Source organism: Lepisma saccharinum, chromosome 7 (assembly GCF_977018435.1).
Source record: "Lepisma saccharinum chromosome 7, izLepSacc3.1, whole genome shotgun sequence".
NCBI lineage: Eukaryota > Metazoa > Arthropoda > Insecta > Zygentoma > Lepismatidae > Lepisma > Lepisma saccharinum.
This window is the reverse complement of record NC_139235.1, coordinates 16,307,267-16,319,908: the sequence shown is the minus strand read 5'-3', so window position 1 is coordinate 16,319,908 and position 12,642 is coordinate 16,307,267. Positions and strand designations below refer to the sequence as shown.

General features: G+C 38.0%; 1 protein-coding gene across 4 annotated transcripts in view; it reads right to left on the bottom strand.

Moving 5' to 3' along the window:
- LOC145989744 (cell adhesion molecule Dscam2-like) overlaps positions 1-12,642 on the bottom strand; it is a 363,117-nt gene that overhangs the window by 194,308 nt on the left and 156,167 nt on the right. For all 4 annotated transcript variants that reach the window (XR_014441890.1, XM_083125027.1, XM_083125028.1 and 1 more), the window contains exon 5: positions 15-463. Coding sequence is in view for 3 of the 4 variants with exons in the window: in XM_083125027.1 (XP_082981153.1) it covers positions 15-463 (449 nt within the window). In the remaining variant the exon portion in view is untranslated. The remainder of the gene's footprint in view (positions 1-14; positions 464-12,642) is intronic.

Below are 12,642 nucleotides of genomic sequence, written 5' to 3'. Positions count from 1 at the left end.
CAATCTACACTTACCTCCCAAACGAAGTTCCGCGGAGGCTTGGGCCGTATCGGACTCCGTCCTCACAAAGCACTGGTACATTCCCTTGTCCTCCCTCTGCACCAGCTGCACGCGAAGGGACATGTGACCGCTGAGCATCAACCTCGACCTCGGCGTCAGCAGACGACCGTCCTTGAACCACGACACTCCGGTAACGGAAGACTCCGGAGTGGCGGAGCACCGGAATTCGGCGGTGCTGCCGAGGTCGACGGTCTGCACGGGCGGGGAGAGGTAGGCGCGCAGGGGCGAGGAGACAACCAGGCGGAGTTCTGCAGCCGCTTCGCCGCCGCTGTTGTTGGCGACGCAGCGGTACACGCCGGCGTCCTCCAGCTGCACGGCCTCGATCGCAAGGACTGCGCCGACCACACGGAAGCGAGGGCTGGGTTCGATGACGATCGCCTCGTGGCCTGAAGACTTAAACCACCTGTAAGCAAAAATACATAAATGTACTCTATCAAACCAGGGTTTAGTACATATGTAATCAGCAAGGAGTTCGAAAACGCAAAAAGTTCTACCTGATATATTGACTCGAAAACGGTTTATTTTTCAACATAATCTCCCCACCAACATTGATACACATATACCACCGCTTTATCAGTCCCCAAAAACCTGCTGCTGTTCCAGTCACAGTTGCAACTCATATTCATTTTTATTATTTTTTTGTTCTTTCACATTTACTTTATGACAAATATTACTACAATGAGTATATTTGTAATTGTAGGTACAGTATGTGTGACATTCTTTATTTCTGTTTAGTATAATCATTCTTTCTATATGTATTCATATATTATCACATGTAAAAAAACAACAACTCCGTACCAACTAACTGTAGACCAGGCGAACGAGAACAAGTCTCTGCTCAAGTAGTGACGCGAGACGGTTCCGCCAATGAACAGTGAGAGAAACGGTATTGTGTAACGGGCGACGGGAGTTACCCGATTTCCTCCTGCGCTATGCAGCGTTGCAACCTTTTGAAAAGGATAATACCGAACGCACATGGCAAACGGACCGTATTTTTGTTTCCAGGTCCGTACGATTGGTTTAAGAATTTCTTAGGGAAATATTAGGGATAAAACTGCAAGAGTAAATTTTGACAAGTCGTGAATTTAGCGTACGGACTAAGGTTTCGACCGTACGGTTGGCAACACTGCGCTTTCACCACTCGATTTTCCTCCTCCTCCTCTGCCGATATGCACGGCCCTGCTCTACAGTTAGCTGGGACAGGGTGTAGTTATACTTATGTAGCTCATGACCAGGGTTAGGTGGTACGGCTGAACCTCGCCTGCTAATAACGGAATTATTATTATAGGAAGCGGAAGTTGATGACCTAAAAAATATAGGTGTATATGACCTATAGAATGTCCTAAAAAATGGGAAAAATTGACGTAAAAAATGCAAAAAATGACCATTAAATTTGTTAGTTTCAGGTTAAAAATTGAAATCAAAAGGATATTATACAAAATTCAATCTTGCTTTTAAAAAAACACACCAAATGATACCACATACACATTCAATTAAAATATGCAACGAGGATTTCCAATGGACACAATCGAATAATTTCAAAACAATTTTATGAAAAAGTCGTATACACTGAATGAATTGGTCTAAAGTGCATTAATTTCTCGCATCTTTGCCTGGTGATGTAGTGTGTTTCTGTGGCAATGTAAAAAAAAATCCTGCGAGATATATATATAAGCCTATGTGAAAATACTCAAGAATATTACCAAAATGAAAGAAGTGACAAAATATGACGAAACAATACACCGAATATTGCGAAAAATGACGGGAAAATGCCGAAAATCGGGGAAAATGTCCAAAAACCTGAAAATTGGCAAAAAAATGCAAAAAAATGCACTTTAAAATTACCTTTTTTGGGTTCTAGACGAACAGTAATATTGTGTGTATATATAATGGGCATCGTGTCCGAGATGTCAGAAAAAAGATGACATTTCATTAACTAATTATTATGATTATCATCATCATCCGCGAAACATTTGTCGCAACCGTGTGCACACTTTTCGGAAATGTTTGAAAAAATAACTAAAATATGTAATATTTCTAAAGAATGGAATACAAAACCAGATTTTTTCAGCTTACATGACATGATTATAAAAATAATACAAAATAACATTGCTTTTAACACCGCATTAACATGTAAATGAGTTCCCTGGAACATTAACTTCAAACAACAAAGTATAAACTTGTTTAAACAAAGTATAAAAGTTTCACTGGGAGACAATTCTCAGCAAATATGCCCCATTTTTAATGTTTGAATAACTGAAACATATTTCTTTGAGAGTTATTTGGTGTGATAAATATCGACGTGATTACATGATAATTATCTATGGCAAGAGAGATAAAGACCTTACACAAAAGGAACAAGACGATGAGTAAAAACAGCTTCGATTTTCAGAGGTCAAAGAAGGCTGCATCTCATCTGACAGCGGAGAGAGGTTCCTGTTTCATCTTCTTAAAATTAATGGGACGCGTCTCACGTTACTCAAAGATGGCGCTCAGGAGAGATTTGAATAATAGGCTCCGCATTTCATGCGAAGGGCTTTTAACCTTTTTTTACTCATCTTTCCGCGAAACTTAAATGACACCAAATTGTGGATGTCGAAAGAACTTGTCTCCGATAATACGTAGTCTGCTAGGTAAATCACGAGATGCTGAAAGATTATATGCTTGGGAATGTGAAGAAAATGTTCTGTACCCAGCCAAAAAAAAAATGAAACAAGAATCTTCCAAAAGATGCGCTGATCGAATGATTAGCGGGGGGGGGGGGGAAACACGGCATTACCTAAAGATAAAATTTGTTTTTGGGTCAGTTTGTGCACATGAAGATTGATCGGGTCTTGAGATAAAGTACAGTGCGTTTAACTTATATGATATTAAAATTCTTGTATGTAATGATTCGGTTTAGTTTACTTCGCGTTTCTGCCACTTTTGGCCAAATGGAAAGATGAAGATGAATGGTGATAAGATGAAATAGATGAAGGGATGGACAACACAGAACACAAGTGCCATAGAAGATTATACTGGCCATGGGCCCAGACACCAAAGCCTCGTTAGGATGCAAAATGCAGTCCAAGGTGTACTACGTGGAAGTAAGGTTGACATTGGGTGTCTTGAGAAAGGGTCATACCTCATATCAAAATTCTTGTATACGAAGCAGCCTTACCAGTAATTTTGGCAACGTTTCGCACTATATACAGGGTGGGCAGAATTAGGTGAAACATTTTTGGAATGTTGTAAGTTTTTAATAAATGATCTTAAAGACATGCAGTTTGTTTAGTAATGAACAATTACTCAAACATTTTTGTTTTCTGTATAGGTAAGTTCGAAAAAAAAAACTTTGACTGAGCTGTGGAAATGGTTGATTTACACAAATTGCATTGTTTCGCATACCGTCTTGAAGCAAACCTTTAACTTGCACATAGTTAACTTTCAGTTAGGATTCGAACAGCGCCAGACAGAGATTTTCGTTTCCTTCGTAGAAAATTAAAACAAGTAATCAATGGTTACCTAAGGGAGACTTCACACCGAAGCAACAAGCAACAAGAGGCGCTTGAGGATTTCACCAATGAAACGCAGGCTTGTGATGTCATGCCGCTACGGTGTGAAAGGTTACTGTTGATTGGCTCGTTCCCAAGCGACGAGTGTCGCTTTGATCTGAAGAAATGTGCGTTCGGAGTGGACACACATAAAATAAGCATTTTTTAAAATTGATCCAACAGTTGGCAGAAATTATAGGAACCTCGACCTCTTCACATAATTGGAACGAAAATATATTTTATTTTCATTATTTAGTAACTAGAAGGAATTTCGCACTCGGACAAAGTTTTCAATCCTACTTCTTGTGTAGAACTCTCTTTTATAAAAATAAATTACATTATACAATATGGAAAAGGTTCTACATAATACCACAATCCTGACATTATAGGTACCGGGTGAATCACCTAAAACTTGCACCCCAAATATTTCAGAAATGGAAGGTTCTATTGATGTGCTGTTTTCACAGAAATGAAGTGTAACCAAGGGCTCATAATTGTACCCCATACACAGACTTTTATAATTATTAGAATGTGTATTTATTTTAGAAAGTTGCATTTTTTCAAATGGAACAATACCTATTGACAGTAACAAAATAAAACTGGAGTTAATTAGAATGTCAATGGCGTTTCTTTCAGGATTCTAGTGCAAGTAGTTTTCGAGCTATCGTAGTTTGAAAATTGTACAGACCGGGAGTTGTCTGCTCCATTCAACTGCTTAGTTACGAGGCTATGATGTTCGTATGTTTGTTGCCTTTGCAGTCCACTGATTGCATTGCGACTTCCTTGTCAGTTACGTGGTGATAGTGCAAGAAGTCGGACGTGGTGGAAGATGGTGTTTACCAATGCTGAAAAAACCTACATGTTAATGGTGTATGGAGAATGTAGGAAGAATGCTGTTAGTGCTTGCGCTCTGTACGCGGAATAATATCCCAATAGACGTCACCCATCGCGACAATTATTTGTGAACCTCTTCAACCAATTACGTGAAACTGGAAGTGTAACACCTAGAAAACGTAACAGAAACAAACTAGTGAATGGAGAAGAGGGTGAAGTTATGTTCTCCCTGCTGATGCTATACATCCGCACGTTAGTTCCCGTGCAATCGCACGAGGAAGTGGCATGAGTCAGGCAAGTTTACTACGCGTTCTCCACCATCATAAGTTCCATCCGTATCATGTCTCTCTCCATCAAGAGCTGCATGGAAACGATTTCATGTACATGGGGATTAAGACAAGATACACAAGATTTATCATGTATCTTGTTTAGTGATGAAGCAACATTTACAAATCATGGACAAGTAAACCTCCTATTGGTCCGTAAACATTCCCCATTGGCTTCGTCAGGTGGAACGTCAGCGTCCATGGAGTTTAAATGTGTGGTGTGGAATAGTGAATTATGAACTCATAGGACCTTTGTTCATAAAAGGAACACTAAATTCTCAAAAGTACCTCAACCTCCTAACAGACCAACTTCCACAGATGTTAGAAGACGTTCCACTGCAGACTAGGAGGAACGTGTGGTATCAGCATGATGGCTGTCCAGCGCATAGTGCTCAACGTTCTACAGCTTGTTTTCACCGATTGTTTCCAAATCGTTTGATTGGATGAAGGGGACCTGTACCTCGGCCGGCCTGTTCACCAGATTTGACCCATTTTGATTTTTTTTCTCTGGGGTAAGCTAAAAGAGACTGTCTACAAGGATATACCGACTACACCAGATGATATGAAACGGCGTATTACTGCTGTCTGCGCTGAAATTTCTGATGAAATGCTAGAACCTGTGCAGCAATCTTTACATGACAGACTGGAAGCTTGTATTGAAGATGGTGGGCGTCATTTTGAACACAACCTTTGAAGGGAAATTTTCTTTCTTCAGAATCCAACGAATTTATTTATTCACTTTTTTTCTTACGTTAGTGCTGACACATGTCGCAGACAACTGCGGGTCTGTACAATTTTTAAACTACGATAGCTCGAAAACTACTTGTACTAGAATCCTGAAAGAAACACCATTGACATTCTAATTTACTCCAGTTTTATTTTGTTACTGTCAATAGGCATTCATTGTTCCATTTGAAAAATGTAACTTTCTAAAATAAATACACATTGTAATAATTATAAAAATCTGCGTATTGGCTACAATTATGAGCCCTTGGTTGAACTTCATTTCTGTGAAAACAGCACATCAATAGCACCTTCCATTTCTGAAATATTTCGGGTGCAAGTTTTAGGTGATTCACCCGGTATATAGCGAAAAAGTAAAACGAACATCTCGGAAAAAAATATGTCCGCACGAAGGACTTATCGTATATGGCGTAGGGATTACTTCATGGTCCACACTGTGCAAATTGTCTTACGGTAATCTGTTAATCGGCTTGTCTGGTGAAAGGCTCTAAAACACAACTAAAAGCTGTAGAAACCTTTTAGAGCTGCATGTAATATTAACATACATGAGAGCTTGCGATTCGTAAATTTGTTCTCGTTCGGAAACCAGCTGTTCTGAGTCAGATCTTCTTCTCTTGTGAATCCATCTTCTCTTACGTTGAGCAGCAGTACCTGCGTATTCACACGAAGGGAGTGTCGGCATTTAAGTCACAACGTATCAGAACCCAACACTGGATTAAAATAATCAATTACGTATATTCACCGCAATGTTGAAATGGACCTACACGAACTTTCAAAAACAGAAATAGATGTACGAGGAGAGTTCGAAAAGTTTCCATATTCACCTAGTTCAAAATGTCAGAGAAAGTTGAACTGGGCAGAAAGATTATGTCTTTTCTACATTGTCACCACCCAATGTTACACATTTTCCCCACCGTTGCAAACACTTGCGAATACCATCTTTGTAAAATGCTGGAGATTTGGCGTTTAGCCACGCCTCTGTCGCGGATATGACGTCATTGTCATCTTGAAAATGCTTGCCCCGCAAAAAAAAATCATATTAGGAAAGAGGAAGAAATCCGAAGGTACAATATCCGGGGAATATGGAGGATAAGGCAAAATATCGTAGCCACACTCACGTGCTTTAACTAGAACACGATGAGATGCATGGGCAGGTGCACTGTCATGCAGGATGAGCACACCTTTAGACAGCATTCCTCGCCTGCAAATTTTAATTATCTCACGCAATTTGGTCAGAAGGTCTGCGTATTAGTCCCCAGTAATTGTGTGGCCTTTCGGAAGGTAATCCGTGAGGATAACACCACGTTCATCCCAAAAAACAGATAACACCACCTTCTTGGCAATCACTTTGTTCTTGGCCTTTTTAGGAGGGGGAGTGGAATCACAATTCTTTCACTGTTTTGAACTTTCTTTGCTTTCAGCAACAACACTATAGGATGGACACTTCACCATATACAGCAAACATTTTCTAAGGGATTTGTTTGGGAGCTTTGCCTTGCAGAAAGAGAAATCAGATAAAGGCTCTGTATTCCAATTTGTGCATTGTCGCATCTTTATTCATCGAAACATCTGGCACGGAAACGTTACTTATTCAACTGCAGTCATATTTGGCACATAACATACACAAGGTTGTACCTATTCAACTTATTAAGTTTGTGTTCCTACGTGAATTATTACGAGTACTATATGAAAACTTTTTGAACCCCCTTCGTATATAGGGACTTTCCAGCTTTACTTGTCTGACATTTTAGACACAACATGTAAGGTTCTAGGCACGAGATTGGATACTAAACTGATTTAAGAGAATTATGAAGTACTTTGTGGTGTCTGCTGGAAATGAAAAAAATAGTATGATGGCATAAATTGAATGCATTAACAAAAGTGTGTGTGACGCTTTAAAAATGTAGCAAATTTCGAATCCATTTGTCTGTGAAGCATATATAGCCTACTGCAGATATTAGTAACTTTTATTGGTGAAATGTGCAAATTGCATGCATTCACAAACATCTAAACTTTAATGAAATTAAAAACAACAACAATAATAATAATGTCCATATTAATTTTGTCATTTACATTGAGTAGAACCACTTTTCGTGGAATGCCCTAAAACAGATTTTGTTCAGAATGCAATGGAGTACTCCCGAAGTTCAAAATTGAATGTGAGCCTTTTCTAAACATCCGATTTTACAATATTGGTCCTTGTCCAACACATAAAGCCCCAATCCCACTGGCTGAATGACATAAATGTCCTCCATGAAGAAATGTTCCATTACGAGTCCCCCACGAAATAGTCCCAAGACAGAAAAAAAAAAATCGCTAATGGTGAAAAGTGTCCTTTTTGACGTCCCCAGCAAGATCCGCTTCCGAGAGCTAAATATTCAACATTTTTTTCTCATTCTTAACCTCGAGATAAACAGTAACGCAGGTGATTAAATTTCAAATTAGAAAACTTGCATCATCATCTTGTCAGTAAAAAGATTACATAAACAGTTGGGCCTACAGTTTAAAGTGTCCCCACTCGGAATCGAACCCAGGACCCTTTGATTACAAGGCGACAACGTTACCGCTACGCCAATAGGGAGGCGAAATGTTTAGAGATGTAATATAATTTAATACTACTACTACTACATGTGTGTGTGTGTGTATGTGTCACGATAGAGTTAGATTCACGAACAGCTGAAACTATACAGTATACTAATATTACAATTGATAGAAAAATCAAAGTTGAGTCATGGGTTCTATCCACACAATTAGAATAATAAATTGTTCATTTGAAAACTAGACAGGAGGTCTTATCTTTAAACGTAGCGTTATAATGGATGAAAGGTATACATGCAATAGATAATGGATAATGTCCAATTAACATTGGATGCTAAAACAAAATATTGTCACGATGTAATTAGCTCATGAAGACAAAATTGTCTTAAAACTTATCGACAAACTTGTACAAGACGGGGAAAAAATATGTACACTCACCGGCAATAAAAAACGGACACCTAGATAGAGAAATATACGCTTCACTGCAAGGTACTATGTGTGTTGTCTAACTCCGTGGCTATAAGTGGATTTTAATAGCAAATTTTCAATAGCAATTACTACCACCGCCGTAGAGTTATGCAACACACATAACGCCTTGCAGGGAAGCGAGTATTTCAGGATCTAGGTGTTCCATCTTTATTGCCGGTCACTGTACGCTCAGAATGAACTCAATGTTACTTTCAGGATAGGCTGAACGAGGAAAAACCAGTTCGGAACTCAATTAAAAAAACTAAAAAAGTACAATTCTTGGAACCGTTTGCAGAGAGTAACACACCGAATTCTAGGAATTTCATGCAAATCTCTCTCTGTTATTAAATTTTCTATTGGAAATGACAATGTCTGTTTTGCATTCCTAAGAGTTCATTAGTGCATTGTTGCATCAACATTGAAGCCATGGCCAAATTAATGAGAATGGAATTTTGCGTTTCCGTGGCAACGGGAGCACGGAGGTTATTACATTCAGGCATTCGTGGCCGACGCACACACATCCTTTTCCAAAAATTGCAGCTAATATTTTCCAAGCAGTGAACAATTTATGGATAAATTGTGGAACAGCAAGCGGGAACATATGTGAAACTGTAATATCACTGAATTCTTTATACAGTGTGTGGAACTTTTTTAACGTCGGCAGATAACGTACTTATATTTTGTATAGGCTTGATAACGAGACGAGACTTAGAAGTCCCTCGGTCTCGTTTCGAGCTGTTTCCTTCTCGGTCTTGAAGGTCAAGTCTGAGTCTCATCTCGTCTAAAAATATATAAACAATATATACATGTTGTCACCGTAATATGTGAATTGTTTGCTGATCCAAGCAATATTTTCAATAGACGGAAGAACTACTTGACCTCCTAAATGTTCATGTAGGAGATAAATCAGAAGTAAATGAAGTGCACACAGCAGAACTTTTAGTTCCAGAACCTAACTTGACTGAATCTATTAAAAGGCTAATGAATAGCAAAGCAGCTGGCACTGATTTAATACCAGCTGAGTTAATTAAATATGATGGGAATTCGTTACTATGTCAATTTGTTTAATAGGGAATAAAGAAGATATCCCTCAACAGTGGAAAGAATCAATCATTAAAAAAGGTGATAAAATGAACTGCAATAATTACCGTGGAATTTCTCTATTCTCAACATCACATAAAATATTACCTAATATTCATTTAAAGGACTAACTCCATATGCTAATGAAATTATAGGTGATTATCAATGTGGATTTAAACGTAACAGATGCACTTGAGATAAAATTTTTCACATCACACAGACACTTGAGAGAAAGTGTCAAAATATCCATCAGCTATTTATTGATTTCAAAAAAGTGTATGATTCAGTCAAAAAAGATAAATTATATAATATACTAGCTGATTAGCCGGCGTTGCCCGGGTGTTTAATGAATTCTAACTATAGCGTAAAATGTAACTAATTTTATTTACAGGTATGTAAAAGTATAAGTACGGTATACAAATTATAAAGTAATATCTTTTACAAATTCACTATAATATAAATTTAACGACCATTTATGAACAACATTTTTAGTTCCACCTCCAAGAGCAAGAATAAATAAACTAAACGGCATTGGGAGTGTCACTATTCATCTTATCGACCCCGAGAACTATGGATTCTACACTAAAATCGGTCTTTTTTAATGTCGCCCTCTTCCCACCCCCACTCCTAGGAGTGCCAGAAATGTTTTGGAGTTCATCGGCATTAGGAGTGTCACTATTAATATTAGCGACCTCGTAAACTATGGATTCCACACTAATACCGGTCGTTTTCGATTATTTTTACATGTCACCCCCTCCCACACGCACCCCTAGGGTGCCAGGCGTGTCTTACCCGAACAGTATTTCTTTCAAGATTGCAAGTGATACGCATTCCAAGTTTCGTTGAAATCGCTCCAGGCGTTCGAGAGTTATGCCGGAACAAACATATAGGGTCATTCCATGCCAAGCCATCCAATGGTGGTTTCCATGACCATTTTAGAAAAATTTCATTTTTAGTAGATTGGTTTTGATATCTAAAAACATGTAGAAACCTATGTTCAAAAAAATATTATCTATAGTTTTCCTGGGGCAGCCATTTTTCCAACATGGCGCATGGCCTTGTTTGCTCATGTAGCAGTATACAGAAACCTTAATATCTCAAAAACCATTAAAGCTAGAGACCTGAAACAAAATTCATTTTGTAGCTAATGAAGTATACTTACTATGATATTCAGATATGTTTTGCTTGAAATTGCATCGTAAGTACGAAAATTATGGTGGAAAATGGGGTAACAATAGTTAAAAAATTGCATTTTCAAGCCCGATTGTTTTGATGAAGGGGTTTAGTCTAAGGCTTGATTTTTTCATGTGTAGACCTATCTGCAGGGTGTCTGTAAATAAAATATCAGTGCTTAGAAATGCACCCCTTTTTTACAGCATGGGCTCAAACATGGCCGTTCATTGAATTTTGACAGTTTTCAGGGTTAAATATCTCGGATGGGTCCCCTTTAAAAATTCTGAAATTTTGTACATAGGAAGCCCTTCATGAACCTAACTCACAGTAAAAATCTCAACTTTTAGATTCAACTCGTTTTGGTCAATATGAGGTAACGTATGTCACCTAATTTCTGACGTTGCAAAGTAAGGTTAAACTACATCCCATACTTAGAATAATTAAGTCTTTTCTTTTTCTTTTTTAAATGTGGGTTAAATGAAGGCTCAGAAAATATAGTAACATAAGGACTTGACTTACCATAAATTGAAATTACAAGGTATGACAATTGAAAATCTGCGAAATTTCATTGCAAAAGGTTTGATTTATTAGGTACCCGTGACCAGTTGGTGTTGTCAGCTCCAGTTTCCTATTCATTCACTTTGTTAAATCAGGCAGGATTCTTTGTTCTTTCACTAAGTTCCTAAGTAAATTATCAGAAACCTTCAGTTCATCACATATTTTTTCTTGACCAACTGGTAGCAATCAAACTGATGATTCTGACCTTTTCAACATTAGTTTTTTGCTCATTTACATTTTTCTTCTTATAATTTCAATTATATGATTGTACTGGCTACGCAAAGGATTGCCACACTTGCTTTCCTTTTCTTCAGTTTTACTTAGTGAAAAGCAACTTTCCAGTTTCCTTTGCACTCCTTGTAGTATTTTAATAGTTTTTCGAGCAAGATCACTTTATTGTTTTTCTGCAATCAGCCTCCTCAGTTTTGAAACAGGAGATGCATAAAAAACAGAACAAACTTCATGCATTTCCTTTAGTTTTCCTTGGCTTGGCACAAAGACATGATTTCAATTCTGGAATTTAAGTAAGTCACTTTCTCCACATATGAAACTTTTACTCCAACATATCAGGCATATTGATTTAACTGGTATAAAGCTTTCTGGACACTTTTTTTTTACCTTACCTTGCTTAACCTTTTCTTTAAGTGATACTTCTGAAGATCACAACATACTTTACCATATAAAAAGCTATATTTAATGGTATTCGCATGTTGTCTCTAAGCCATACACCTGTAGTATTGACCTAAGAAGTGTTTTATCATTTTCACTGACTTTGATAAGATTAGTTAAGTCTTTGGGAACCTTACCAAAAGGGTATTTATGACAGTCCTCTCCAGTTAAAAATATTACAGAACACTCCATTTCCTGTCACAGATAACGAACATTCACAAGTCACTACTCTCGGCACATTAGGCAAAGGAAGAAGAATGACAGCAGAGATTGTCCATGCACAGATCAATTCCAGGCTTGCCTCACATCCTATCAAAACATGTCTCTGAATCTTATGCTGTGCATAACTCACATCTATTTCAACGAATGTCTTTTCTTGGAAGAAAAAAAAAGTGGAAAATAAAGGAAACAAAAGATAATATATTCTACCAGCTTTGACACTCCAAAATAAATAGCCTACTTTCAATGGAGTGCCCAAGGAGGGGTTTGTGGGGGTCATAACCCAATACCTTTGGCCTAGTATTCCATAAACATTTACGTCAAAGGCAGGATAATGTGGCAAAAACAGGGCTGTATACTAATAAAGTATATGTAACACCCCTCCCCTCCCTTTCGAAATTCCTGTGCATGCCACTGCCTATCTTAAGCTGCATGTACTG